The sequence below is a fragment of the Alnus glutinosa genome, chromosome 5, assembly GCF_958979055.1.
Source record: "Alnus glutinosa chromosome 5, dhAlnGlut1.1, whole genome shotgun sequence".
In the NCBI taxonomy this organism is placed as follows: domain Eukaryota; kingdom Viridiplantae; phylum Streptophyta; class Magnoliopsida; order Fagales; family Betulaceae; genus Alnus; species Alnus glutinosa.
In genome coordinates, this window is record NC_084890.1 from 9,593,963 (window position 1) to 9,621,401 (window position 27,439).

The window sequence follows — 27,439 nt, forward strand, 5'->3', positions numbered from 1 at the left end:
TGCTTGCAATTTAAAAACTTTTAAATTTTTCAATATCTTCAATCTATTAATTTTTTAAAGTGTAAAATATACATAATCCTTTCAAACTACCACCTTATTGTTAATGTCTTTCCTAAATAACAAAAAGTTACAAAAAAAAAAAAAAAAAAAAAAAACTGGTCTTTCCTTTTTCTTTTTTAAATGTTTTTATAATTTTCAGTTATTTTTATAGTTTTTTTATATAATTTTTCATTTTTATACTTTTCTTTTCATTTTTCCTTTTTTTTTTTAGTTTTAGTTTTTCGAATTTATAAATACATTTTTGTCTTATTGAACAAAAATTTAGGGTCATTATTATTTTTTTGTTGGTCTAAAGAGAGACATTGACATTTTTTTTTAAAAAAAAAAAAAAAAAAAAAACAAACATGTACTAATGAGACCTATATTTTACTTTACAGGATAATGTCAATCTGGTCATGGCAAAACTTAGGCTTTTTTCGCCTGTCAATGAGAAGTTGACACGTAAGCCTATAGCAAGAAAATCAAATAGATGCAAAACATTCGATTTATTTGCAGTGAAATTAAGAGATCGACGGAGAGAGATGGGCGTCTTTACGCTGGAAACCCAGCCTCGACCACTGACCTAGACCCAGACCCTGACCACCAACAAGCTCCCAACACTGTTAGAAACCCACGCACCCCAACCCACCAAACTCACGCTGGTGTGTGTGGCTTTGGATTCAAGGCGAGGACGCACCATAGGTCCAACCCTCCTTCTAGTTAAAACCCCTCACACTCGGCCTCATAGAAACCGTTCTCGCTGAGTTTTGGGGATGGGGTTTAGGTGGGCTGCGAGTTGGTTGGGGAGGTGGTGATGGGGGTGAATCGGAACACGTCTTGGGGAGCTTCAGTGTTTTTTTTTTTTATTATTCTTTTTTTGTTTCATGAATTTGGTATGATAAGGTGTTTTCAACCTATAGTGTTTTGATGTGTTTTGGTGTGCTAAACAGATGCGGAGAAGTTGCACTCTTCACTTTATTAGGATATTAGGGCTAACAAAATGTCACTATAACCACGAAAAAAGAAAAAAGAAAAAATACAGTACATAAAAGAATCTCCATTTTGCTGCATAAACCCTGACCCAAAGCCAAAGGACAAGCCCTTCCAAGCCTCAAAACCCTAAAACCAGCAATGCCATTCCTTCAATCTCTCTCTCACCTCAAACCTATCCTTCCCTTTCACCTCCACCCAAAACCCATTGATTTCATTCCCAAACTAACCCGCAAGAACCCCAGAAATGCCTTCCCAGTCCTCTCATGCTCAGCCACCGAGCAAGAGCTCCTCCAAGCCGTGTTGGAGTCCGACGAGAAGGCCCTACCGTGCGTTAGAACCTACGAGACCGACTTGGCTAGGCTGGTTCTGGCCGGAGCCGTCGACCTCGAGCAGGCCTTGACCGCTGCAGCGGCCGACGGGGGTGAAGCCGCCGCCGAGCACATCGATTCCGGCATGCCCGCTATGGTCGTCGAGACCGTCTTTCCCGGCCCTTCGGACGAGCGCAGCACCGTCTCCACCCGGCTGGTCCGTTCCATTTCCATGCCCATCTTTCAAATGCTATTCAAATTTCTGAATTGATTACTGGGTTTTTGAGCTTACCCAGAATTTGATGCTCTTAAAAAGTTTATAGAATGATAGAAAGCATAGCGTAGTTCTGAATCTGTACAATTGAGTTGGCCTTGTACCAAGTCATCCATTTGGGTCATATGTTGAACTACACTGAGAAATTACGACAGACTTGCATTGTCGTCGAATGAGAGAACAAAGACCATTACTAAGTTTTCTTCTAACCAGAGCAGGGTTTTAAGGGTCAAAGGTTTAGATACGGTCCTAATAAGGGCGTGATTCTAGCTGTAATGAAGTTGAAAAAACAGTGCAAGCATGTATGTAATACATCTACTGCATTGGTGTGATTAGTTCGTCTCTGTCATATTTTTTTTTTTTTTTGGGTTGTATCAGAAACTGCCTGTATGTCCTATCTGAATGGGAATTTTAGTTACTTGGTTTGGATTTGTCTTGTTTCTCATTCCTGCTGGGTTCTTGATGACCATGAAAATCTAGGTCTTTCTTGTTTAAACTAAATCAGTTACATGGTGTCTGGTTACCCATTCTAGGATCCTTTCTGGGTCTTGATTATGCGGAAATTAATAACCACGCAAGGTGTTGAATCAAATATTTGAGATATTTTTCTTGAGTAGTTGTCTAAAGCTATTTTTATCGTTTTCTTTAACAGTTTTTGCCTGCTCAGAGAGTGAAAGAAAAAGCCAAAAAGCTCAGAAGGTCTATCCCAGAAGATATGCTGACGAGCACTACATCTAGAAATATTCTTTCCATGACATTTAGACAAGTAGTTCTGCAGCAGCTTTGGAACTTTGAGCTTCTTATTTTTAGACCTGGCTCAGAAAGAAACATGGAGGATCTTGAAAACCCGAGAGAGGTTTGTCATCCTTCCATATGTATTGAGCTCTTATGTTTTGGCATCTGCATCACTTTTTCATAAATTGTGATACCATATAATTATGTCCGTCCTGCAGGTGCCACATTGATACTGATAGGTTCAGTTCTCTTATGCCTTTCATATCAGCAGGTCCCTGAATCTTTTAGCCTCACCTCATCAGATGAAAGGGTTATCTCTGTACTTGCAGAAGCTGTTTGCATTTCTGCTCTTCAAAGCACTGAGAAGCATTTCCTTGATAATATATTGGGCAATCTTTCAAGTAATTTCTTCCGCTGGTTTCGAAAGCCCAAAAGGATTGCATCAAAGGATTCTTCGGTCATCATATACCAATTATTTGAGGATTATGTAGTTGAAAATGCCAAGACTCTGTTAGAAAATTTTAATTCAACAAAGGAACGCTTTAAGACCAAGAAAACAGAATCAAATCACCATTGGTGGATGCCATTAGGATATGCTGAATTGGAAAAGATTGGTGGTCCAGAGTTCAGTGCTTGGACAAGTGAGTATGTTCCTGCTTATAGGCTACAAATTGACACTGATAGGCTCAGGAATATTAAATTTAAGGGCTGGAAAAATTCTGCACAGAATCGGTGGGAAGTACTTCTTACCCACTCCCAAATGGTAATTCGTTCTTTGTTTACTTCTTTGGCTTTTGGGCTTTGAATAGTACTTTGTTTCTATTGTGACAGATGTAGGCATTTCATACATTTTTGAAGTGTTCATTATTGTTCAAATACTAATCACACCCTTCCCGGCCCCCCTGCTGCCAGTTCCAACCTTTTTTAAGAAAAGATACCAAAAACAGAAAAGAGCGAAAAACATTTTGGTAATCATATGAGTATTAAATGTGATCAAGCCACATTTGTAATATGTTCTTACAAGGCTCAGTATTATTTTAATCGCTTTAATCCCAATGAGCTGTGTATAAATTGTTTTTTAACGTTGACTCTATTTTGGTTTCAATTCTAGCATATACATTTTGTAGGTTGGATTGGCAGACACTTTAGATATGTACTATGAAGATATTTACTCACTGCCCAATAAACAGCTATCATGTGGCCTGGCTGCAAATTTTGCAAACTTGTCCAACAAAAAGGTAATCAAACATTGCTTTCTTGTTGTCTCTTGGTTAAAGTTAACAATTGGAGCATTGATTTTACATGGTTTTCTAAATAATACAAGACGGGGTTTCTTGGCCCTCTGGCAATGATAATTTATTTATTTATTTTTAATGAAGTTTAGAAATAACAAGGTAATTGATGTTCTGAATATTTTGAGATTTAAGAATAAATCGGGAGAAGAAAATGATGTTTTAAATTTGTGATTGTGGGAAGCCATGTCAGCATACCATGAGTACTCAGTGGTTTTTGCTAATAGTTCAAGAAGGATTCACAATTGGGTTTGGTACATTCAAGGAAAACTAGTTGGGGCCTACCGGGGGTTTGAAATTGGTAGTGATATTTTTAGGGAAATGTTTTCCTTGATCTCTGATTATTGGATTTTAGTTGAGGTAAAGCGCCTTTTTTTTTTAAAAAAAAAAAAAAAAAATCAGTTGAGTTGTGTTCATTTGCATAAGTGAAATGGTTCCATGACTTGCAGAGGAGCTCTTCGTTGTTGAAAATGCTATCTGTTAGCCTTGCGAGTGGAGTTTTTCTGGTTATAATCAGTGCTTTCAGTCAACTTGGTTTGCCTTATCTAAGCAGAGGAAGGTACCCCGCGGAACATAGGTCTCTCCCATCATCTGAAGTTGACTGTGCACTAAACCTTTCCCTGGATACTAGAAAGGTATTTGGCCACTGAAACACTATATCTGTTTAAGTAATAGTAGTTTAGTTGTATTTAATTTGTTTTCGCGTAAATATATAAAACCACATGGGCATTTCATGCAAAATTAGTATGCAAGGCTATGGAAGAATGAGAAGCGGGAAGCTTTCTTACAAGCTCTCTCAAGTAGGGCACTTAAGATATAGAGTTATTATGTCTATTCGTTCATACTTCTGTATATCAAATAAAACATTTTTAGCAGGAAAAGTTCTCGTAGAATTTTACCTAAAGTTCAGCTAAGGCTTCCCTCTGGGCAAGGCATCTATTAAACTCATTCAGCCATTTGTAGTCTAGTAGTGGGTATATTTAGTATAAGCTTGAGCCAAGGCTTACCATAAGTGGCAAACCTGTTTATGCCACTACTAGACTTAATTACGCTCTTAATATAGTTCAATATGTGACTAAATCCTAACCAAGTTACTTTAATTTGCTTACCACTCTTTCACAAATAGTTTAAATACATTTGAAGTACATTTCTTGTCATGGCTTAAATCATGCCTTTGAGAGGGTAAAATGATATGCTTTTACCTTCACATGGTCACTTAAGTAATTAATTTATATTTTTGGAATATTTTCATAGTTCTAGAACCATATATTTATAAATAAAACTCATTTAGTCAATTATTCCCTTGGGGCTTGTATAGATGCAGGGCTAGGTCTGCTGGTAAGGCCTAATTGAGTACAATGTGCTGCCTATTAATATTGTCACTCATTTGTCATGCAATCTATTGTTGGTATAATTTGCCATTGCTTGGTGTATCCCATAGAAATATATAGAACTGCTACCAAGTTGAGGACTCGGTGGTGTGCCCTTTTTGTTAAATTATGTTTGGTACATAGCTATTATTAATAACTTTGGGCATGGCATGAGAAGGTAATCTTTATGCATACAGGTAATTAGTTCTTTATTTCTCTTATTAATGATTCAATCTTTAATACGTTATATATTTGGATAGCGTCTCATCATAACTTGAATGTTTTTACTTATGCAGGCCTTTTAAATTTATTTTCTGTTTGTTCCTATTAGAGGCACTCTTGTATATTTCCTGTGTGTTAGGGTTGCGCCCCTTTGCACTTTATTAATGAATTGACATTACTTATCAAAAAAAAAAAAAAAAAAAAGAATTAATGATTCAATCTTTTCTTTTCTTTTTTACCCTAGCTTTTTATTTCCCTTCTCTATGAAAGTTAAATGTTTAAAACTTCATTGGATAGTTGGAAGCATTTTGCATATCAATTGTTGAAAAGATAAAGGACGCTTTTGGTTGGCCCGGTGATATAAAGACTGAAACAAGCATCGGTTCCTGGACTGGGGAATTACCATCATACTTGAGGATGGTTGGTGAAGCTGATTCCAATAGCGAAGGCAATTCAACTGCCCCTTTAGATAAAATTGACGCAGACATGAGAATTTCTGCACAAGAGATTGCTAGTTATCAGGTAAACTTCAACTTTTATATATATATATATAATCTTTGCTTTATTTCTTGCACTTGCCTCTGTCTTAAAGTAATAAAACAATAGAATAAAAGCGTAAACCTAGATATTTTATAATTCTAATATCTGCATGTGTAACATCTTTTGGAATGGTATTTTAACTTAGGAGCATTAAGTTGAGGGATAATAGTCTGTGTGATTTTAGTCACTATCGATTTGTGAATGCTGAGAACAGAAGAGAAAATTAAATACTTACGCTTGAGGGAAATTTATAAATCCCACGGGTTGCTCTAGATCAGTTTATTCAATCAGGTCGAGCTGGGTATGCTATTTATCTAGTTTGATGAACAGCTTTCCTTATTGCACTAATGAAAGTGGAAGTGTTTTCTGGGAGCTGCTGAAAATCTTGTCACTAATGATAGCATGGTTGATATGGCATATGTAGTTCCTTGAACTTTGATTTAGCATTTCTCAATTGAATAGGTTTAAGGATTTACTCTCATCATAACTGTTTTTCCTGATGGAACTAACATATGTCACCAATTCTGTGTTTCATTTGATCATTACATTACTCTGTAATTAGTTAAGAGAATAAAAATATCTACCACTTGTAATATGCTTCATAATCATGTTGATCATCATCGCTTAGTGTTGGCCAAAAAGCTTTTACGTGTGTAGATATTATTATAAAAAAGAAAAAAAAAAAGGAAAAGAGAGAATAGGTTTTGAATTTCAATTATCTACAACATCCATTGGTGGTAAATAATGATCATAAATCACTCTAGATATCTCTTGTGGATTTAAGAATCAAATGAGAAAAAATGAATTTCTTTTGCTTCATTCAAGCTCTAGTATTGTAAATAACCAAAATTTGTTGGTGTGGGTGTACCGAGTAGCGGAACTTACTATTTTTCTTTGGTGGGACCATATATAAATGTCATGTGATATAAAAGTTGGATAAAAATTTTGTGCAAATATAAATTTTAATTTGTTGGGAAAAGGGAAAAATCAAATTTAGTTCCTAGGTTTTCACGCGATTTCAACTTAGTCCTTGGGTGTCCAATTTCAACAATCAGGTCCTTAGATTTTATATTAGTTTCACATAGGTCCATCCGTTTGATTTCCGTCTGCCATGTGTCAAAGGGGTGACACGTGGCAATGCACAAGCTGTGATTGCTACATCAATTTTCTACCACATAAGCCAAAAAAAAAAAAAAAAAAAACCCGTCCACTTCACATTGCTAAAGTGTAGTACAACATTGAGGTGTCGCTCTCCAGGCACCCATGACGTGGGCGAATATGATACCACACTGACCGATCCATCATTTCCCACTTTCTGTATCTCATCCTCCCCAATCACATCAATCCCCAACCCACAACTACCCACATTGGTATTGCCCCTTTTACTGTCATACCCACGACTAGGCATTATGACAAATAGGCCATTTAGGTGGTTTGACATTATGACAAATAGGAAAATATCTCGCAAACCCCTCAACATACAAAGAAACTTTTCTTTGACACGCCAATGCACAAGGGCCTCATGGGTGCCTAGAGAGTGAAGACCTAGGGACTAAATTTGATTTTTCTTAAAAATTCCAAGGCTCAAGTGGTAAGGGCTTTGGTCTTTGTGGTAGTCCCATGACATCTAAGGTTCGAATCTTCTTGGGTGCAAATAATTGCTTGGGGCTATCTCGCTGGCGAAGTCAGAGTATTATCCGATCCGTGTGGAGGGGACGCTTTATACAAATTTGAGGTTTACTTGACATGGGTGGGTACACGAAATGGTTTTGTCTTGGAGGGGTTCCTCGTCATAGGAAAAAAAAATTGATTTTCCTTTAAAAATAAACACACGCTATTTGATGAAGAAATGTGGTTATTTAGAATTAAATGAGATAAACATGTAAAAGTTCTCATACATTACCAAGTTAAATTAAGTGTACCTTATGGATGGCTTGACATTTATATATGCTCATTTAATTGAGATCGTTAGATGGAAAAATCATTTTCGAAGAGTATTAAATATATTAAACTTGTTCAACAATAGTATTAAAATATATACTCTGACATATTTTGAAAAACGTTGTTTGTGTGTGTGTCCTCTTTTGCTGATAATCTTGCCTTTACAACTTTGATTGCCTTCTTTTCTGTTGGGGCTACTTCACTGTTAATTTGCTTATTCGTCATTTTTTTTTTTTTTTGAAATTTAGGTGGTTTTGTCTTCGGATGGAAAGATAGTTGGGTTTCAACCTATGAGCCGGGTTGCTGTTAATCACTGGGCTGCTAACCCCTTAGCAAAGGAGTTATATGGAGGGAGAAAGCTTTCTCCTGGTAGGTACTAATTGCTTTTGTTATCTGTTAAGTCATTGTGTGTTAAGGCTGCTGCTGAGTTAATGTAGCTTACCTCTTGGACTTTGCTCGAGTAGGTTTTATTGAACCTGGTCCCAAGGTCAACCATCCCAATGAGCTTGTGGTAATGGAGTTGCTCATGTCAGTAAATCCAGATGCCTGTTTTGCTTTGGCCAGACCATTGCGATGATCATTGCCAGGTAATTGTATGTGAAGACTGCTGCCTGCAGCTTGTTGAGTTGATGCCGCCCTTAGATGTTAGATTATACACCATAGGAAATCCTTTGTTTGAATTAATTCCCAAGTACCAAGAGCGCATTAGCATATTTAGCCTTGTGATTTGAATGAGTTTTTGGAAGTTTATCATAGGAAAGAAAGGGTGCCTTCCCCCTCTAAACAGATTTCTTCTTCATGTGGTATTCTGATTCTATATATAGACAATCGACTATTTAACTCCTCAAAAGCGAATATAACAGCCTCTCGTTAGGTCATAGGTGCTATTGTTCTTCCTTTGCATGTTTGAACTAATCTCTCATTCAAGCAGTCACATTAAGCTCTTCAAAATTTCTCGAAATTAACTCTAAAAAATTATTTTTCATGTTTAATTAGCTAGCAACTTTTCAAAACAACTAAACATTTCTATACTTTTAACTAAATATTATTTTTTATTGGCAAAACTAACTACCATCAAACTAACTTTAATGACCAGCTGGTATGACAATATGACATATACATAATTAATTTCTCTACCCAACTACAATTTCAATTCAAACGTTGCATTCATGAATGCATTAAATTCTTTAAATGTGATGGACAATCAATTTTAAATGTGATGTGCAGAATTAATGTTGTAGATGACTGCAATATTCAATTCATTAAGGGATGGGCAATCAAATATTGCTGAAGGAAAAAAGTTTAATTGAAGCAGGCTGAAGAAAGTTGTGGATTAATGGAGATTGGTTAGTGAAAAGTTATAAATGATCTTATATACTAACAAAATTCTTCTAGTAGTACACTCTCACTCAATGGTACACTTAAACTAGGCAAAACATTTCTTTAGTGGTATACTCCCATTAGGCAAAGTATTACTCCCACTATTCTCAGCGACCTATTAGACTAAACATTTTTTTTTAAAAAAAAATTAATATTAGGGTGAGATAAAATTATTTATAAAAAAAAAAAAAATGTTATTTCACAAAATCTTATAAAAACATTTCACCTTAAAAAGCGTAAATAGTTTTATTGAAATCCTCAATTCCCCACCCTTGTCGGGAATAGGAATAATTTCCTTAACTCAACAAAAAATAGAAATACTTAGATCCTTAATTTAAATATGACTGGAAATAACTTATATTGAAATTCATATTGAGCCAATTAATTTCATAATCACCCAAAACGTGTTACTAGATATGTGAATGAAATTAAGCTAAGAAAAAATATTTTAGGACTAAGGCGGCAAACCCATGTTACATCTACACAAATGTGATGTAACGACTTATATTTTATGCCATTATCAACCTAACATTGTATTATCAGCATGCATGTCACAATATAGCGAGATAATTGTTCTCATCATATCACCTTAAAAAAAACTTTCAGAAAAACTTATACTTTGCATCATTGCTATTCAAAAAATATTTTTCTTCAGTTGTTCTCCAACAAATTTACAAAAATATGATGAGACAATTTCTAGTTTCATGTTCTTAGATTTGTTAGTGCACTAACAATTAAGAATGGATTAATTAGAAAAGATACTCAAATTAAACAACAGTTTCTGCAGTGTTCGGGGTTTCTAGAGAGAGAAACTCCCGATAGTTTCTAGAAAGGGAGAGAGTAGAGAGTCTTTGTGGCGTGGGGGCCGGAGGTTTCATGCCTCTCTCCTCCTCACGGTGTTTTTTGTGACCTTTTAGAAGGTCTTTTGTTTTTCCCCATGGTTAGATTCAGGGGTGATTTGGCTCCTAACCTTTAAGGTTATGGAGTGGTTGCCCTATTTGGTTTGTAGAACTAGTAGAGAGTGTTTTTGTTTTTGTGTTTTGGTTGTGTTTCTGGTAGGAATGGCAAGCAAGATATTTTCTGGCCGTGTTTCATTGTCTTCTTCATTTTTGTCGCTAGATCTATGCCCATCCGTCGAGCTTTTTGAGACGCGCCTCTCAGTGGAGTTCGCCGTCGCTCTCTGGTCCTATCGCCTTTAGCCACGGCCATGTAGGTCTCCGGTGGTCGGTGCGTGACCTCCACGTGCCAATGTTCTCTTTCTTTGTTTTTGCGTGTGTGGGTCACGGGTTTCTATTTTTTGTATTGGCCGGTAGTGGGGATGGTTTTCGGCGGTCGGTTGTCACTGGGGGTGGTTTTGTGTACGACGTGTGTTATTCAAGCGCCGGCACCGACGATGATTTTTAGAAGACGGCTTGTTTGATGTTTATGTTGCGTATTTGTTTGTTGTAGTGCTCATTGTATTGTTTTTATCTTTTTTAGGTATGTCTGTGAGTTTTCAGATATTATTAGTCTGTTTTAGGGCTTGTTTTGCCCGGATCAGCCTTCTCATCTTTAGGAACGGTGTTTAAATGTAGAGAATGACTCAAATGCCTAGTCTTGTAATATTTGTTTATTTGTAGGCAGCATTCAAGTCAAATTTTTTGGCTTAGTAGGTAGCGTGTGTTTATACTCCTACTCACTGTAATGTGCCCTTGGGCTTGTTGGTTATTAATGTAAGGAGCTCTGAGTTTATTGTAAAAAAAAAAATGAAGAGGAACAGCATTTGACTTTGCCAAATAAGGGAGAGATGAAGAGTGAATTCCGAAGTGTTGAAGAAATGAAGAGGAACAGCAGTGGAGAAGCGCATTGATGAGTGATGACGAGAAACGTACGCATCAGTGCATTGTGCTCAATGATTTTTTTTATTTATCTTAAAAATGACGAAAAAAAAGTTGTATAATAGCGTCGTTTATGTAAAAGCGACTCTAATTTAGTGATATTTTTGAACGGACGACAAGAAATATTTTTATATTAGGGTCGTTTACGTAAAGGTGCATGCCACGGACAAGGCCTCAAAACCTTCCCTTGGGCACGTCCCAACAAGGAAGAACGGTCCCACAAGTACCAAGCTACAAGCTAAGGGGGACAAAGGCCTATGCTACACGTCGGACATCTTTGAAACCCAAAACGTGTTTGGGAAATGATTTATTTACGTTATATTATCCTACATTAATTCTACACTAAGACGTTCTCAAGGGGTAATTTAATCAGTTAGGGACCACGCCTTATGAAGCGGAGGTCATTAGTTCGAATTTCCCCTCCCTCCTCTTGTGTGGACATATCAAAAAAAAAAAAAAAAAATTCTACACTAAGACACATTGAGTGTGAGATTCATGTATATGAGACCTACATATATAGGGTGTGAGACCCATGCATGTGGGTCCTACACCCAATGCGTCTTCGTGTATGATTAATGTAAGGTAATATGATGTAGGAATAACATATCCCAACGTGTTAACATTAAAGGCCAGAAGCAACCCTAATTACAAGTAAAGACTAAATTCCCAACGACCGACCAAGTGGACAGGTGGAATGGGGGCAATTGGTGATACACCAAATAAACCACCCTAGTAGACTCTACACCAAAAAAATCACACCTTACAAAGAAATTACACACCATTGACACCGATGTTACCGTATTGAACAAATGGTCTCTCCCACTAAAAGTGGTACACCCCCTAGGTAGACAGTAGATACTCTCTCTCCCTAAACTTTATGTTTAGTTTTCTCTCATAAAAATATATACCCTACTAACTTAAGCATTAGAAGTTCTCGCCGGCCCTCCCTCTGATTTTCATCATTTCGATAGATTTTCTTTTGTTTTGCAGGTGACTCGCCGTTAATCTAACTAGTCATACTATATTATGTATATATTTGTATATATAGAGTAACCAGTCATACTAAAACATTTTATAAATCCATTTTCTTTCTGAATGCTAAATATTTACGGGAGTTATTATTGCCGAGCCACACCAATTGCACCTAGCCACCTATCAAAGCAACTAAAAGAATTATTGAAAACTGAAAAAAAGAAAAGAAAAAAAAAAGAAAAGAATTATCGAAATGAGTTCAAATGGAAGATAAAAAAATTCTGTTATTAATTATTTATTTATAGTCTAAATTATACTCACATAAAAAAAAAATAAAAAATAAATAAATTAATTGCTTCAAATGGTATTGGATCGGGTATTTGTTGGACAAATTAACCTTAGTAGAATTCACACTCAATGAGAAATATTATTCCTTAATTTAGGGGACCATATTTGACGGAGGCTTCACTGAAGAATAGGCAGTGAAAGGCCACCGGCCATCACAGTAGCCACGCAGGTGACACAACCCACCACAGCCGCAGGGATAGGATCACCACAAGATCATTGCTTCTGTAGACTAATTAATTAAGGAAAAAAAAAATGAGAAAATTAAATAGGAGAAGGAAATGTTTGCATGCACAACAGTCATTTAGTTTGTCCCATAAACAAAAACTAGTATATATGCCTACTTCGCAGTCAAAAAAACGCTTTTTTAAATAAAATAACGGTTTTTAAGAATGCATCATTTTAAAAGTCAAACTGTGATTTAAACGCTTAACTATATTTTTTTAAAAAAAATCACGTTTACAGAAACGGATATTGTTTCAAACCACGCATTTTGAAACAAAGCCATTTAGTAATGTAATGTTGGTCTCTATCAGGTACACTTTAGGCACCATGTATATATAATTCACCGAAGAATTACCAAATCTTCAACCAACTCGATCTTGACAATTTCAAATTAATTTCCCCAGTTCTTTTGGATTTGAAATTGCAAAATTGCAGGTATATAAGGGATCGATCTCCCTCCTGCTTTGTGGCTAAACACAGGAGCTAATTCTCTTGATGATTCTTAAACTTGTATTTTGTTGAGTTTTGCTGCAAATATGGGTGACAAAAGCTTCCACATATTCATGTACCCATGGTTTGCCATGGGCCACCTAACCTCATTCCTACACATCTCCAACAAGCTTGCTGAGAGAGGCCACAGAATCTCTTTCTTCTTGCCAACCAAAACTCAACCAAAGCTAGAGCCTTTCAATCTCCACAAAGACCTCATTTCTTTCATCCCAATCACCCTTCCACATGTAGCTGGCTTCCCCCCCGGAGCTGAAACAACCGCAGATGTTCCCTTCCCATTGCATTCCCTCCTCATGACTGCCATGGACCTCACTCAACCCACAATTGAAGCTTCTATGATTTCACTCAAACCGGATTTCGTATTCTATGATTTCACTCACTGGTTACCAGCATTGGCACGCCGGCTAGGCATCAAGCCCATAAATTACTGCACAATTAGTCCGGCAGCTTTCGGGTATCTGCTAAGCCCAGAAAGAAAACTCAATGAGAAAATATTTGATCTTAAGGCACCTCCCCCAAGTTTCCCACCTTCGTTGATCAAGCTACGTGCCCATGAAACCCAAAAACTAAATTCTGCAACAGTGAAAGAATATGGTCGAGGCATATCATTCATGGAACGTCAAATGATCTCCGTAAGAGATTCTGACGCGATTAGTTTCAAAGCTTGTAGGGAGATGGAAGGGCCTTACTGTGACTATGTTGAAGGACAATTTGGAAAGCCTGTGATTCTTGCAGGGCCAGTAGTGCCAGAACTGCCAACTTCAGCATTAGATAAGAAATGGGCAAAGTGGCTGGACGTCAAGGAGAAAACTGTGATATTCTGTGCATTTGGAAGCGAATGCATTTTAAACAAGGACCAGTTTCAAGAACTGGTTTTGGGTTTTGAGCTAACAGGTATGCCCTTTTTCGCTGCTCTGAAACCGCCAATGGGTGTAGAGACAATTGAATCTGCGTTGCCAGAAGGGTTTGAAGAGAGGGTAAAGGGAAGAGGGATTGTTCATGGGGGTTGGGTTCAGCAGCAGTTGATTCTGAGGCACCCTTCTGTGGGGTGCTTCGTGACACATTGCGGCGCAGGTTCTTTGTCTGAAGCGATGGTGAACGAGTGCCAATTGGTGCTGCTGCCACACGCTGGGGATCAAATTATCAATTCGAGAATGATGGGTGGAGATCTAAAAGTAGGGGTTGAGGTTGAGAAAGGTGAAGAAGACGGGCTGTTTACAAGGGAGGGCGTGTGCGAGGCAGTGAGGGCTGTAATGGATGATAATAGTAATGTGGGGAAAGAGGTGAGAGCCAACCATGCGAAATGGAGAGAGTTCTTGCAGCGCAAAGGGCTTGAGAACTCCTACATTGATAGTTTTGTTCAAAAGCTCCATTCTCTACTCATCTAATTTCATCTTAATTGGTATAAGTAACATATTTGTAATGTTACTGCTCATGTTTGAAGTTTTTGAAGTTTAGTTTCGTTTAAATAAATAGGAAAACTCCACTTATTATTTTGTTATTATTTCAACACTTTTACAATCGTATAATCAAATTTTAAAAAGTTGCAATGGCAGGTCGCCATGTTTGAGTACTTTGCAATGTCACTCCTTTATTGAATCTTCCGTTAAATTCTAACGAAAGATGTCAAAATTCTTAAAACATCTTGTTTGAAAAAAAATAAAAATAAATTAGAACACAAATCATGGGTTACCTGACCCACGACAGGGCCTGGCCAAACCAACGACTAAAGCCAATCGTGCGTTAGCAGACCTATGGCCATAGACCCATCTGATTTTTTTTTCCTGTTATGTTCTTTCTTTTTTTCTTTGAGGAAACTTCACTTAACCTCCTGAACTTCCATCACTTTTACAATGTCATCCATTTGTTGGGGTTTGAGGTTAAATTATATAGCAAAAGTGGTGAAATGACTTTTATACACTTGAAAATTTTATAAAATTTCAAATTTATCCTTAATTATTATTATTATTTTAAAAAAAGTGACTAGCGTTGCGTTAACGTGGATCACGGGGTGACCCACAGCAGGTTTGGTGGTGAATCGGCATGGGTCTGGTGACCCACGTTAGGTCACGACCAGACCCATGGTGGGGGTTTGTTGGTGACCTCGACCCACGGTCGGGGGTGTGCTAACATCATGGCAGTGGGTCACAAGGTCAATTCTTTTTTTATTTTTTGTAAAAAAAAAAAAATGAAGGTATTTTGGGAATTTTACACTCCTCAATTACGATTTAACAGAAAGTCCTAACGGATGGGTGACATTGCAAAAATTTAGATGTTCGATACACTAAATTAGAAGTTTTTGAACTTTAGGGAGACATTGCAAAAGTTATGGAAGTTTAACGGGTTAATTAAGTGAAGTTTTCATTTTTTTTCTTTTCTTTAAAAAAAAAAATAATAATTTAAGGTTGGTTTTGTAATTTTTAAAATTTTACAGTGGTATAAGAGACATTTCACCTATCTACTGTCTGATTTAACCCTAAACCCTAATGGTAGGAGTGACATTCCAAAATTTTAAAATATGACAACCCAACATTACAACTTTTTAATGATCGAGGGACGTATGATGGCAAAATTGTTGGAACATGAAGGGGTAAGTGAAGTAATCCCAAATCAATATGTTTAGGCATGAATCCATGATTTTGAATTTGAGTGATGAAGGAATGTTGTTGCAATATTTCATTTATTCTGGGTCCTTAGAAATGGTATACGAACTCTACAAGCAAAACTCCATAACCAACATGTAATATGCTTGGTTGAATCATGGTCTCATGGTTGGCAGCTAACCTCGCGCCGCCCATGAAAACTTCATGTGATATAATATTGATGATTGAATTGTTAGTTGATAAGGAATATTCTCAAGCAAATCAAAGTAACGAAGACAATGAATAAGTTTTTTTTTGGAGTTAGTTTTGAGTTCATACCCTCTTAAATTATTTATTCGAGAATTTGGGTAGGTACTACTTATGGAATTTATTTAAACAAATAAAAATTGGGTTGTCAAACCACTTATCTGATCAGATAGATTCTGTAAGTAGTCTCTCACAATCATCGGCCCGGTTTTTCTCAAATTTGGGCAAACAACCTAAGAGGATCTTAATCCGTCTTTTGATATTTCATGTCTATTCAACTTCTATAACTTATTTGTCTTTTGATATTTCATGTCCATTCAACTTCTGTAATTCATTGTTACACATGTATATAATGAACATAAAATCTCTAAAGATTATGTGGAGAACTTATTGCATTTACCAAAAATTGTCTCAACTACAATGAACCCTGTTTCGAGTTCTCCAATTTCTGCTATAACCTCTACACCAAACCTTTTCTCATCCTGTTACTTTCAAATTAACCCTTTTCATCTTGTCACTTTCAGAAGCCTACATAAATATTTCCAATCAAATGTTATTGAGCATCGTATCCCTGCCCACACACTCATGAACTAAGCGAATCTGTTGAAATAATATACTTTAAAAAATGAGGTGGCTTTGACATATGAGAGACTTATAGAATTACTCATCGAAAGCTTAATGGTGATTTTAAAACTATGTTATTCTTGAAAAGACACAAAAATAACAAAAAAGTGAGTTTTAACATTACTCTCGATACGTAACTAGGTTGTCTATCAATTTCAAAAGTAGAGAAAGCTTGACTCCCTTGCTTGAGAAGAGCAATACTATATCCAATGCGTATCAAGATCCTCTCCATTCTTCTCAAGCAAGGGAGTCAAATAGATGAAGCAAAAGGGCAGGAAATGAAGTCTATGATGGGAAGTCTTTTGTGACATTCCCTAGCTTTTCCCTAACTTAACATGTGGGTCTGCCCAAGTTGATGGGCTTAGTTTTGCATGCCCGGTGATGTTAGGCCTAGGTTAGTATCTATGTCTTAGTAAAAGATTTAGTACCTCTAATATTACTTTAAATGAAATACCTTAAGGACCATTTTCATAGAAAGACCCTAAGCATCAACTCCACTTGCTTTGTCACTCCTTTTGGGTAAAACAAAAAGATACGACCACTTGAATTAGGGATATATACTGATGCGGTTATTTATAATATCAGTAATTGTATTTGCAAAATACGAATATTACTTTTAGATATTTGTATCTACATTATGTTTTTTTTACCTATATTCGTGCGGTTATTATCCGCTATCTGCATATTAGGTAATGAACATGCTTTAGGTCCTTATTAGGGCCTATTTAAACGATATTGAAAATAATTTTGATCAATTTTTAGTGTTTTGGCTTGTTTTATTTTTTTTTAAGTCCTAATTTTTTGAAAATATATTGATTTCAGATTATTTTTGCATTTTTGCCCAAGTGTTACACTAGAAAACAGTACAAGCAATTAGGCCAATGTAAACATAACTTCTACCTAATCCAAAATGTCTTTTTGGTGTTAAACACTCAAACGATATCGTTTTAGTGAATTTAGTAAATACAATATATATATAAGAAATATATATTATATGTAAATGGTATGTGGATATTGTTAATAACCGCATCGGCATACCTTAAAATTATTATTTGCATCGGCATATACAATTAATGATAATAGTCGCAGATAGCAAATACGGTCGGTTAATATCTGCCCACAAGCATAACCCTAATAATAATTAACGAGTTGGAGTCTACATGCGCAGGAGAGACCTTAAATTACAAGTCCAACTTTTAACTCTACTCACAATTTTTTCAACCAAGATCAAACAATCTGCCTCTCTAAGCCTCGACGAAATAAGGGGAATCTCTATGTAGTTGACATAAGGTCAACTTTTAGGGCACAGAAAGAGAATTACGTTGCCCCAATTTTTTTCTTGGAGTCTCCCGTTACTCTCATCATATATAGCCCATGTTCATGGAATCACTTTTTAAACTCTTGCTAGGGCTTTAAAATATCACATTTCGAACTCCTGAATTTTTACGCGACAAAAGAAAAGGTGTCAATTGTTACGTGAATGATTTATCGAACATGGAACAAGGTATATTATTAAGTTCTGAAGGAACTTAAATCTTTTTAAACACAGTGTTTAAGATTAATTTCTGCTTCTTTATTCATTCAATGACATCGTTTAAATAGAAAGAATACAAGACTTAGACTTGGAGATAAACTCTCACAATAAACAATAGAAACCTACTACTAAATAATTTATGCACCATAGTGCTATAGATAATTAAAATACTGACTTAGATAGATCGATAACTACAACGATCCTTATTTAATCAAACTACTCATACCTTAAGATAAGATAGAGTCGAGATAACTTTTTATGAGATATTATATCTTGATAAAGTCCTCTAGGATGCAAATTCTAATACCATATAACATCAACTTTCATCTTTGCTAGTCATAAATGGAGTTAGATAGACTTACTAAAACTTATTATGTTGGGACGAAATACTTATTCATGCAAATAATATTGTTTACAATTTGGGAGCTTTTAATCCACATTCCATGGTCACGAAGTGCTACCAAAACAAAATCAAGTAATGTGGAAAATATGTTGCAAATGGCTAAGGAAATAATTGATGAATATCAATTCTCCAAACCAAAAGTTTTTTTTTTTTTTTTTTCAAAAAAAAAAAAAAGGGAAAAAGAAAAAAGATTTCAATGGTTTCATCGAGAATAGCTTGCTATCTTGATTTGGTTTTAATTTTTCCTGAATAAATTATTTTGAATTACTAAGACGCAATTAGGAGCATATATATAACTTTTTTTTTTTTTTTTTTGAAGAAAGGAGTATATATTACTGAAAACAAAGATAGTAAAAGTATAGGATAAATTTTACTCTTTTTTTTTTAATAACTTTATTTATAACTCATGATTTTATATCATTTTTGCAAAAGGTGTCCAAACTTTAAAAAGTGTCAATTTAAAATATTCATCTTTCAATTTTTTTCAATTTCAACTATTAGTTAGAATTTTCAGTTAAATCATGTCAAAATTTTTAAAATACCCATTTTTTTTTGTTTTTAGAAAAAAACTACTAGGAATTAGGCATTGGTTAGAATTTAATGAAATTTTTAAAAATACTCATACCTGAATCTTTGAGAAATTTTATAATTTTTTTTTTAAAAAAAAAAACATAGATGTATTTTAGGAATTGTGATAGGATTTAACGGAAAATTCTAACGAATGATTGAAATTAAAAAAAATTAAAAGATAAATACTCTAAATTGACACATTTTAAAATTTAGATTTTTTTTTTTTTGTAAAAGTAATGAAATATCAAAAATTATAGATTTTTTTTTTTTTTTTTAATATATTTTGGAGAACTATTGAAGTTAGTGGTAGTCTTTTCGTGGGCTAGGGTTGGCTAAACTCAAGCCCATTACAAACAAGCGGGTCAGAACCGAAGGGAATCATAGTCAGAGTTGGACCCAGTGACTCAGAAAGTTGAATGCCCCTCTCTCTGTCTCTCACATCCGATCAGTTACCCTGTAGAATTTCCCCTCCACACCACGCCGCAGAGAATTAGAACATATATAGGGTTCTTTTAGCCTTTTCCCCCAAGGAACAAGACTGTGAAGCTCTGTTCACCCAAACAGAACAACCATAAAAGGAAAGAAATCATCTGCTAGCAAAACTGCTTGACGACCAAAAGTAGCTTCTCATCGGATCGGTTTCTGAGCGGGAATCACCCTCACCTTCTGACTCTTGTCTCTCGAAACGATGGGACGAGGAAAGTTCAAGAACAAGCCCACTGGGAAGCGCCAGTTCTCCACTCCGGAGGAGATGCGTGAGCACCACACCAAACCCTAATTTTACTTTTCCGTTTGGTTCCCTAGAAAATTTCTGGTCTTAGTATGATTAGCATATGGGCAGTTTTAGATTTTGTTTCTAACTACCAATCAGAAAATTAGGGTTTTTTTTTTCGGTTGAGTTTTGTTAATTTTCTGGGGTTTAGATCGGGATTGAGTGAATACTTATAAGGAAAAAAAATTTTGCATTGGGCGAGTAATTGGGTGGTTTCCTGAAATTTCAATTGCTTTGTGTATTGTTCCCAATTTGTATTTTCTGAATGGTTTAACTGAATTTTGATGATTTGTTTGGTTGATTAAAAGATATCGAAATTTATTACTAGGATATGGGAGGAAGAACTCGTTTATTGCTCAAATTAGGCGGAATTAATAAGAGTTTGTGATGTTTTGTAAATTTTGAAATGATGTCTGAGTTGATCACCGAGTAATAATTTTGTATGTTGCTACTAAGGATTGGTGATAATTGTCAACATACTTGCTGAAGTGGGATAAGAGAACCAGCTTTGAATAAGATAAACGTATTCAATAAAGCATTCTAGTGCGAGATAATAGAGGATTATGATTTATTAGATATTCTTAAGACAGTAACAAAGAAAAAAGGACTGAATTTGTGCTTGTGGAATTTGTCAAATATATGTTGAGGAGATTCTTGCTTTTGTTGATATTGACATTTGGCACTGTTTTTGCCGTTCTTTTCTTATCTTGGGTGTCAACACGGTTTGGTAGACATCATAGGAAGTGAAAGAATATGGTTCTAAAAGTTCAACTACTTTAAGTAAGAGCCCCACTTTTATTCTATTCTTGACAGAGAGAGGAGAGGAAGAATTAGGGTAGAGTAAAAAGTAACGTGAAAGTACCACGTGCAAGTGCTTCCTGGTATGATCTGAACGCCTGCTTCATGGTCATTACAGATTAGTGTAATTTCTTTCCCATTAACTTCACGTGGAAGCTAAGAACTTAGAATATGTATATATGTGAAACTGAAGAACTCTAACCTAATAATGCTTTTTTTTTCTTTTTTTCTTTTTTTTTTTTCTGATGAATAATTTAGTGGTGGGTAAAATTTCATCTTGCTGACTTCAAATATTCTTTGTTGTGATTTAATGATTGCAGTTGCTGGTACTTCTTCCCGTCCTCGCACTTTTAGAAAGGTCTCTCTCTCTCTCTCTCTCTCGCACGCATTTTGTAGTAACACAGATTATTGATTAGTTGAAGCCCTTGATTCTGCAACAAGAGTCTGTTATGGAATAGGTTGCCTTTCCTGTTTTTTATTGAGTTGTTTTATGTTCTTATGCATCTCTTTTGCCATAAATTTGATGTAATTAGCAAGAAGCTGAATATGAAGAGGAAGTATCTGAGGAAGAATCGGAAGAAGGATCTGAAGAAGAGTCTGAAGGAAATAATGAAGTTAGTAATAATGACCAGCTTTTATGTTGATGGGTTTTTTGCACTTATTTTTTTGATTGTTTTATGGGTGTTGCTCATCAACATGAAATTCATTTTTTTTTCTCAAATAATTTTTAGCAGAAGCTGAAAGGCACTCAAGGTATTATTCAGATTGAAAATCCTAATTTGGTAAAGCCAAAGTCCTTGAAAGCCAAAGATATTGATGTAAGTTCCACCAAATTTTCTTGTGCATTCTTTCATTTATTAACTTCTGCCAAAAAAAAGAACTAATGTTTTTTCTTCCTATGCAGTTGGGGAAAACAACTGAACTTTCAAGGCGTGAAAGGTTTGTGAATGGTCACTTTTGTTCTTCAAGAGGTCAATTTATGTTCTGATTCGAAGTGGGAGTTCATTTTTTCTTTTAAAAAGGGAGTTGTGGTTTTCTTTGATTCTTTTTTAGTCCTATGACACAGCTTCTGTGGAGTACATACTTCTTTATAGTTTTAACAGATTTGCATGTAATGCAATTGTATTTATCATCTACTTTTGTGTATCATGCAGAGAGGAGATAGAGAAACAGAAAGCTCATGAGCGATATATGAAATTGCAAGAACAGGGGAAAACAGAACAAGCTAAGAAAGATTTAGGTAATAGATCATGATAAACTACTCCTTTTCACTTCTAATTGTCGGTTTTAAGTTGGTGTTGTGTAATGTAGGTTATGGATATTATTTTTAAGGGGAAAGTACACTTTACCTCCTGATGTATCCACCTATTGGCAATTTGATGCCCAATGTTTAAAAATTGATAAATGACCCCCTTGATATTACTAGCTTTGGCACTTAAACCCTTCCGTCCAAAGAGACGGCAAAGAGGTCACATGCAAGGCATGTGACCACTTAAAGGCCAAAGTTCCAAAATTACCCTCAGTGTTCAAAACGGTGAGTTTCGATCCCCACCCTCCCCCTTCCTCGCACCACCTGGTTATATCCCAACCAAAACTCCTCTAGCTAGCTCTCCCAATCTCTCTCTCTCTCTCTCTCTTTGAGAGCAAACATGCCTCCAATCTTGCTGTACTTTTCCAACTCCGTCAAGCTAAAGTATATATGTGAAGCTTGGGTACCAATATCTCGTGAACCACATTCTCACACTCACGCTAATACATACCGATCATGGCTGGGATCTTCATAGAGGTTCTTAGGATGGGCCCTTGTTCAGAGGCTCTTGTCCACTTAGTGATTCTCAAAGCTTGGAAAGATTTGGGACTTTCCTCGAACACTCTGTCTGCTCCTTCAACTCCATCATCTCCTTTTCTCTCAACCAGGCAAAGTACTTTCTCTCCTAACAGGCTTCTTGGTGGGATTAATCATCCTCTTCCTCCTCCTTTAAGCATCCCAAACCATTATTCTTCTTCTGCTAGTTCAACTACTTGGGCAGCTTTGTATGAACTTCAAAACCCAGATAATGTTATTAGTCCCAACAATTTAGCTCTTGGGTCTTCCTCTTCAAATATTGACTTTCAGCTCTAAGACCAGCTCTCTTTCCTCAACGATGGTTCCCCCAAAAACCAAGACCTTTTTTACCCTCCATCAGACTTATATATCTTCGAGCCTGATTGGTGCCGGCGGCGACCCTCTGCTTTTTCCATATTGGGGAGGCTCTGTAAACCACTGAAGCTACTCTCTTAGCGATGTTTGCTTGGGAACTGAGGACCACATGCATAATCACCCATAACGCCACGTGACAGGATCATCCTCATCAACCACTTCACGCATGGCATGGTGGTGATTGACGGCACAACATGTATAATCACATGGACGTGTTACACTTGGCTTCCATGCACATGCACGTGTCTACAAAATTCTATTTTGCAGCCTCTGGTATTCTGGTAGAAGAACCAAGCAGACAATGACAATGCACTAACTATTACTTATGCGAAATCATAAGTGAGTGTTGTGGCAAGCAAACACTGATTTTCTTGTTGGGCTATTCCTAGAGGCTGCAAGCAGAACCCAGACTCCATGAAGAGCTTGATGATTGACTCAGTCTGATCATCACAGCCTCCTAAACTGCAATTCAAGAAATCGCTTACTCCATTGTCCGCGACCTTGCATTGGCCGATTAATATCGATATCTCATGTTGTCCGAAACATTGCCATGTGATCTTTTTCCTTGTCATCCTCCAGCTTTTGATTATAGTCTGGTTGGAGACCAAGAACCCCTTAGATGAGTTCAGCCATTGCAACTGGTTCCATCTGCGTCAGTCTGCGAAATGGGTTCTTTTTCAATTAATCAATCCCAAGTCGCAGACTGAAGCAGGATTAAATACACGTGTGCAGAACAGGTTGATTCATTTGTATGCAACTTGTAACTGCATGGGCTCTGCTCGTAAATTGATATTTTTGTTCATTCTCTTGAGGATCCAACATGGAGGGTAGTGATCCTGCTCTCTCCTAACTTTCCTGAACCAGTTCCAGCTCAGCACCATTTGGGTAAGAGGCCTTAACAGGTCCCAAGCTTCATGGTCAAAGTAGTAATAATAATAATAATTAATGAGTAGTAATATGATGGGCATCACGTTTTGGTGCCCATCATATGGAAAGACTGCACAGCTTGGTTCGGTGGGCCAGTTATGGAAAACACGCGTCTCTCCTGCTGCAAGCCATGTTTGGTGCTGCTCTTAATGCTTAAGAAAACCGTCTTGATGCTACCAGGTTTGCATGGTTCGATCCATGTTTTGGAAAGAAAACAATCTTCATTCAACGGGATTTGTGCTGCAGGTTATGGAAAGAATATTGAGTTTGTGGACCACGAACAAAGCCAAAAAATAGAAACCTCCCCTCCCTTGTCTGGTTGTTCTTGTGAATTTTGGTGGGGGGGTCCCGATGACCTGGTGGAGAGCGAGCAATTGGGGTGCCGCCGGCTATCGACAAGGACCCGAACTATGTGAATGAGAAGGAAAGGAGGAGAGGATTCTGAGGGGAGAGGACAGCGACGTGGCCTACTCTCAGGACCACTATATCTTCCACGTCGTGTATATTCACCACGTAGATAGTGTTGCCGTTGAAAGCATGCATGGCACCAGCCCTGTTTATCCAGCCCCAAACAGCAAGGAAACTGAGAAGGATGATGAGAAAACAATGGGGTCCGCTCAGAATGCAACAGAAAGCCTAAATGAAACGGTGTGTTTTGGCCATTAAATGAAACAACGTGTTTTGAATAGAAGCATGGGTGATTTTGGAAAGTTAGGCTTTAAAAGGTCATGTGCATGGCACGTGACCTCTTTTCTGTTACTTTTGACAGACTAAGTGGACGGAAGGGTTTAAGTGCCAAAGTTGGTTATATCAGTGGGGGTCATCTACCAATTTTTAAACATTGGGCGTCAAATTGCCAATAGGTGGATACATTTTTTTTTGATAAGTAATGATAGTTTTATTGAAAGCGTAAGGCGCCCTTACGTACACTAGAAGTATACAACAGGAAACACCTAACTAGAAAGCGAAAAAGAAGCAAGAAATTCAGCAAAGCTGATAGATAAAGGGTACAGATAAGCCATCGACCAGACATACAAGGTATGGAGAAATAACTCTAGCACCTCCTCTAGGGAGCTCTCTAGGTTCTCAAAATGCCTAAGGTTTCTCTCTCTCCAAATACACCAAAGAAGGCAAATAGGCACCATCTTCCATGTAGTAGCGTTCCCAGATCTCCCAGACTTCCACCAACAAGCAACTAAGTCAAGCACACTCCTAGGCATGACCCACGAAATACCAAAGCGGGAGAAAATGTTGTTCCAAAGAGAAGAGGCTAGATCGCAATGCAGAAGGATATGGTCCACTGATTCCCCATCCCTCTTGCAAAGACAGCATCTATCCACAATAATAATGTGCCTCTTCCTAAGATTGTCCAAGGTAAGAATTCTGCCTAGAGCTGTAGACCAAGTGAAGAAGGCTGCCCTCGGGGGAGCCTGAGACCGCCACACACACTTCCATGGGAACCACGTTCCTCCAGAACCCATCATAGAACCAAAATATGACTTCACCCCGAACACACCTTTCTTGGACGGGACCCATTTGAGACAATCAGCTCTCTCAAAGTTCACCTTGGTAGCGCCCAGTACCTGGAAGAAAGAGGCAAAAACATCGACTTCCCAATCATGAGCCTCTTTAACAAAGCTCACATTCCAATGAATGGACCCACCCAAACTCTCCAAATTATCAGCCACTGACGCATCCTTCACCCGAGCAATGCCAAAGAGATCAGGAAACACTTCTTTTAGAATCGAATCTCCACACCACAAGTCAATAGGTGGATACATGAGGGGGCTAAAGTGTACTTTCCCCTATTTTTAAATATTGAGATAAAAACTTGGCTCGTAAAATTAATTTTTTCGTCAAATTACAAACTAATAAGATTGTATTGTAGATACAAATACTTTTATTACCTCCTTTCATGCTTCTATATTGCTTGAAATTGACTGAATCTTGGTGGCTTATTGACTAAGATTCAATAGAAATTGAGAAAATGATCAAGAAGTAAGAGCTCTCCCTTTCGTCTCCCCCAGTGGAGACTCTCTAGCTCCTAGTGAGAGGTTTTTTCTCCTGGTGAGCGCAGACGGGGGATGAGAGAATAGCTCCGCCTCTTCCCTCCCTCCCTCCCCCTTGTGGCCCCTAATGATTGATCAAGTCTTCCCACTCACCCTGGAGCCTTTCCTCTTTTCTCGTGGAGACTTTCCAGCTCCTAGTGAGAGGTTTTTCTCTCCCTAGTGAGTGTAGACAGGGGAGGAGGGAAGAGCATCGCCTCTTCCCTTTCTCCTTCATCCTCTTCTTTTTTCTCTTTTTTTCTTCTCGTGTCTGCATCTTAGAAGCTAGATCTATTGCACATCTGTCCCCTCCGCCCATGTGCCACTCCATCATCTTCATCGGCCTCTGCTCCATCCATCGCGAGTGCAACCCATGTGCCGCCGTAGCATGTGTGGGCTACACGTGCGGACACTATTTTTTGTTTCCTGTGGCAGATCATTAGTTCCCTTCTACCTTCTTCCTCTAGATTTCCATATCCTGTGCCCCTTTTTGTCTATGGAGACTTCTAGATCCAGATGCAATGTCCACTAAGCGTCCACCGTCAAGCACCTCCTTCGCAGGACATCGCGATGGTTCTCTTGTATTGTGGCTCCTGTCTAGTAATTATCAGTATTGTCGTCTGCTGTTGCTACTAAGTTCTATTGCCATCTTGGTAGGCATTTCTCTAGGTAGCTCATCTACTGGGCTGCCTCAAAAACTGTATTTTCTGACAGCCCATTTCTTGGCCTGTGTGCCGAGAAACTATCAGGCGACATGCCGTTCTCATATGTTAGGTTTTTTCTTGCATGTAATGTTTGTAGTGGGGTCTTTGTTAGGGGTGCTGCACCCTCTCTTCTTCTGTATTAATTTTTCTTTTATTAATGCAATCTCACTTGCGAAAAAATAGTAAGTGAGAGAAGCTTCGAATTTTGTTTTTAAATAAATACATAAATAAATAACTAAGAGAGAGCCTCAAGGGCATGACTTCACCAATTTGAAAATAATTGGTTGTGACTTCACTTTTTAATGCATTATTTTGGTTGCTTTTGCAGAGCGTTTGTCCCTTATTCGTCAACAAAGGGCAGAAGCTGCTAAAAAGCGAGATGAAGAAAAAGCTGGTAAAATTTTGAGACCATTATCCGTTGCCTTATCTTTTGTTTCATAACATTAACATCTTGAATCTGATAATACTTCAATTGTTTCAGCCAAAGAACAGAAGAAGGCTGAAGCTCGCAAATGACCTTCCTGGAGAAAAGTTGTGCTGCCCAAGAAATATATGCTCTTTGTTTGACTTGCTAGTACATTTATAATGAACATTATTATTCCATGTTGGCAATTGTTTGTCCAAACAATTGTTTTTATTTTCTCAGAATGCTGGGCAGTGGGCATGTGGTATCATACAGAGTTTCTTCAATATCTATATTGGATCTGCTTATTTCAAAGGGGTCTCTGTTCATGATGATGCTTGCTACTTCTACCATTTTTTGGAGAGATTTTTAGCAATGGTGTGGTGAGATATGTTGTTACCTAAAATTAATAAAAATTTTAGAACTTTGTTTTTTTTCGAAAGAAAATAATTAGAATTTAGCCATGTCACTATTTATTATTTTTACCATATCAATATATTTATCCTTTCCAGTTCTAGGAAATTTTCAATTAATTACCAAGTTCGTTGAAGTTAAGGCTGATAATTTTTTTCATAACCTGTAAATTA

General features: G+C 37.1%; 3 protein-coding genes across 5 annotated transcripts; all 3 read left to right on the top strand.

Moving 5' to 3' along the window:
• The first annotated feature begins 879 nt into the window (after positions 1-879).
• LOC133869603 (uncharacterized) lies at positions 880-10,801 on the top strand. Of its 2 annotated transcripts, XM_062306643.1 has the most exons (9): positions 880-1,557; positions 2,267-2,470; positions 2,618-3,112; positions 3,477-3,587; positions 4,091-4,276; positions 5,531-5,755; positions 7,963-8,083; positions 8,179-8,301; positions 10,214-10,801. In XM_062306643.1, the coding sequence occupies exons 1-8, from the start codon at positions 1,171-1,173 to the stop codon at positions 8,289-8,291; spliced, it is 1,842 nt and encodes a 613-aa protein (XP_062162627.1). In that variant the 5' UTR covers positions 880-1,170; the 3' UTR covers positions 8,292-8,301; positions 10,214-10,801. The 2 variants fall into 2 exon arrangements, with proteins under 2 accessions (XP_062162627.1, XP_062162628.1); XM_062306644.1 differs by lacking the exon at positions 10,214-10,801 and having other exon boundaries at positions 906-1,557; positions 2,621-3,112; positions 8,179-8,564.
• Positions 10,802-12,894: 2,093 nt separating this feature from the next.
• On the top strand, positions 12,895-14,527 carry LOC133869709 (cyanidin 3-O-galactoside 2''-O-xylosyltransferase FGGT1-like). Its single transcript, XM_062306772.1, has one exon. The coding sequence runs from the start codon at positions 13,050-13,052 to the stop codon at positions 14,409-14,411; it is 1,362 nt and encodes a 453-aa protein (XP_062162756.1). The 5' UTR covers positions 12,895-13,049; the 3' UTR covers positions 14,412-14,527.
• A 4,876-nt stretch (positions 14,528-19,403) lies between these two features.
• Positions 19,404-27,167, top strand: LOC133868590 (uncharacterized). 2 transcript variants are annotated; one of them, XM_062305519.1, is made up of 8 exons: positions 19,404-19,758; positions 20,894-20,931; positions 21,107-21,187; positions 21,305-21,391; positions 21,478-21,512; positions 21,728-21,813; positions 26,778-26,843; positions 26,931-27,167. In XM_062305519.1, exons 1-8 carry the CDS (start codon positions 19,692-19,694, stop codon positions 26,963-26,965), a joined length of 495 nt encoding a protein of 164 aa, XP_062161503.1. In that variant the 5' UTR covers positions 19,404-19,691; the 3' UTR covers positions 26,966-27,167. The 2 variants fall into 2 exon arrangements, with proteins under 2 accessions (XP_062161503.1, XP_062161504.1); XM_062305520.1 differs by having other exon boundaries at positions 21,308-21,391.
• Positions 27,168-27,439: the final 272 nt, after the last annotated feature.

Coding starts and splice junctions, on each gene's coding strand:
- LOC133869603 (XM_062306643.1), top strand. CDS start 1,171: ATGCCATTCCTTCAATCTCTCTCTCACCTCAAACCTATCCTTCCCTTT. Junction 2,471..2,617: donor ATCTTGAAAACCCGAGAGAG/GTTTGTCATCCT, acceptor CTTTCATATCAG/CAGGTCCCTGAATCTTTTAG. Junction 4,277..5,530: donor TTTCCCTGGATACTAGAAAG/GTATTTGGCCAC, acceptor TTCATTGGATAG/TTGGAAGCATTTTGCATATC.
- LOC133868590 (XM_062305519.1), top strand. CDS start 19,692: ATGGGACGAGGAAAGTTCAAGAACAAGCCCACTGGGAAGCGCCAGTTC. Junction 20,932..21,106: donor GTCCTCGCACTTTTAGAAAG/GTCTCTCTCTCT, acceptor TGATGTAATTAG/CAAGAAGCTGAATATGAAGA. Junction 21,513..21,727: donor GAACTTTCAAGGCGTGAAAG/GTTTGTGAATGG, acceptor TGTATCATGCAG/AGAGGAGATAGAGAAACAGA.
- LOC133869709 (XM_062306772.1), top strand. CDS start 13,050: ATGGGTGACAAAAGCTTCCACATATTCATGTACCCATGGTTTGCCATG.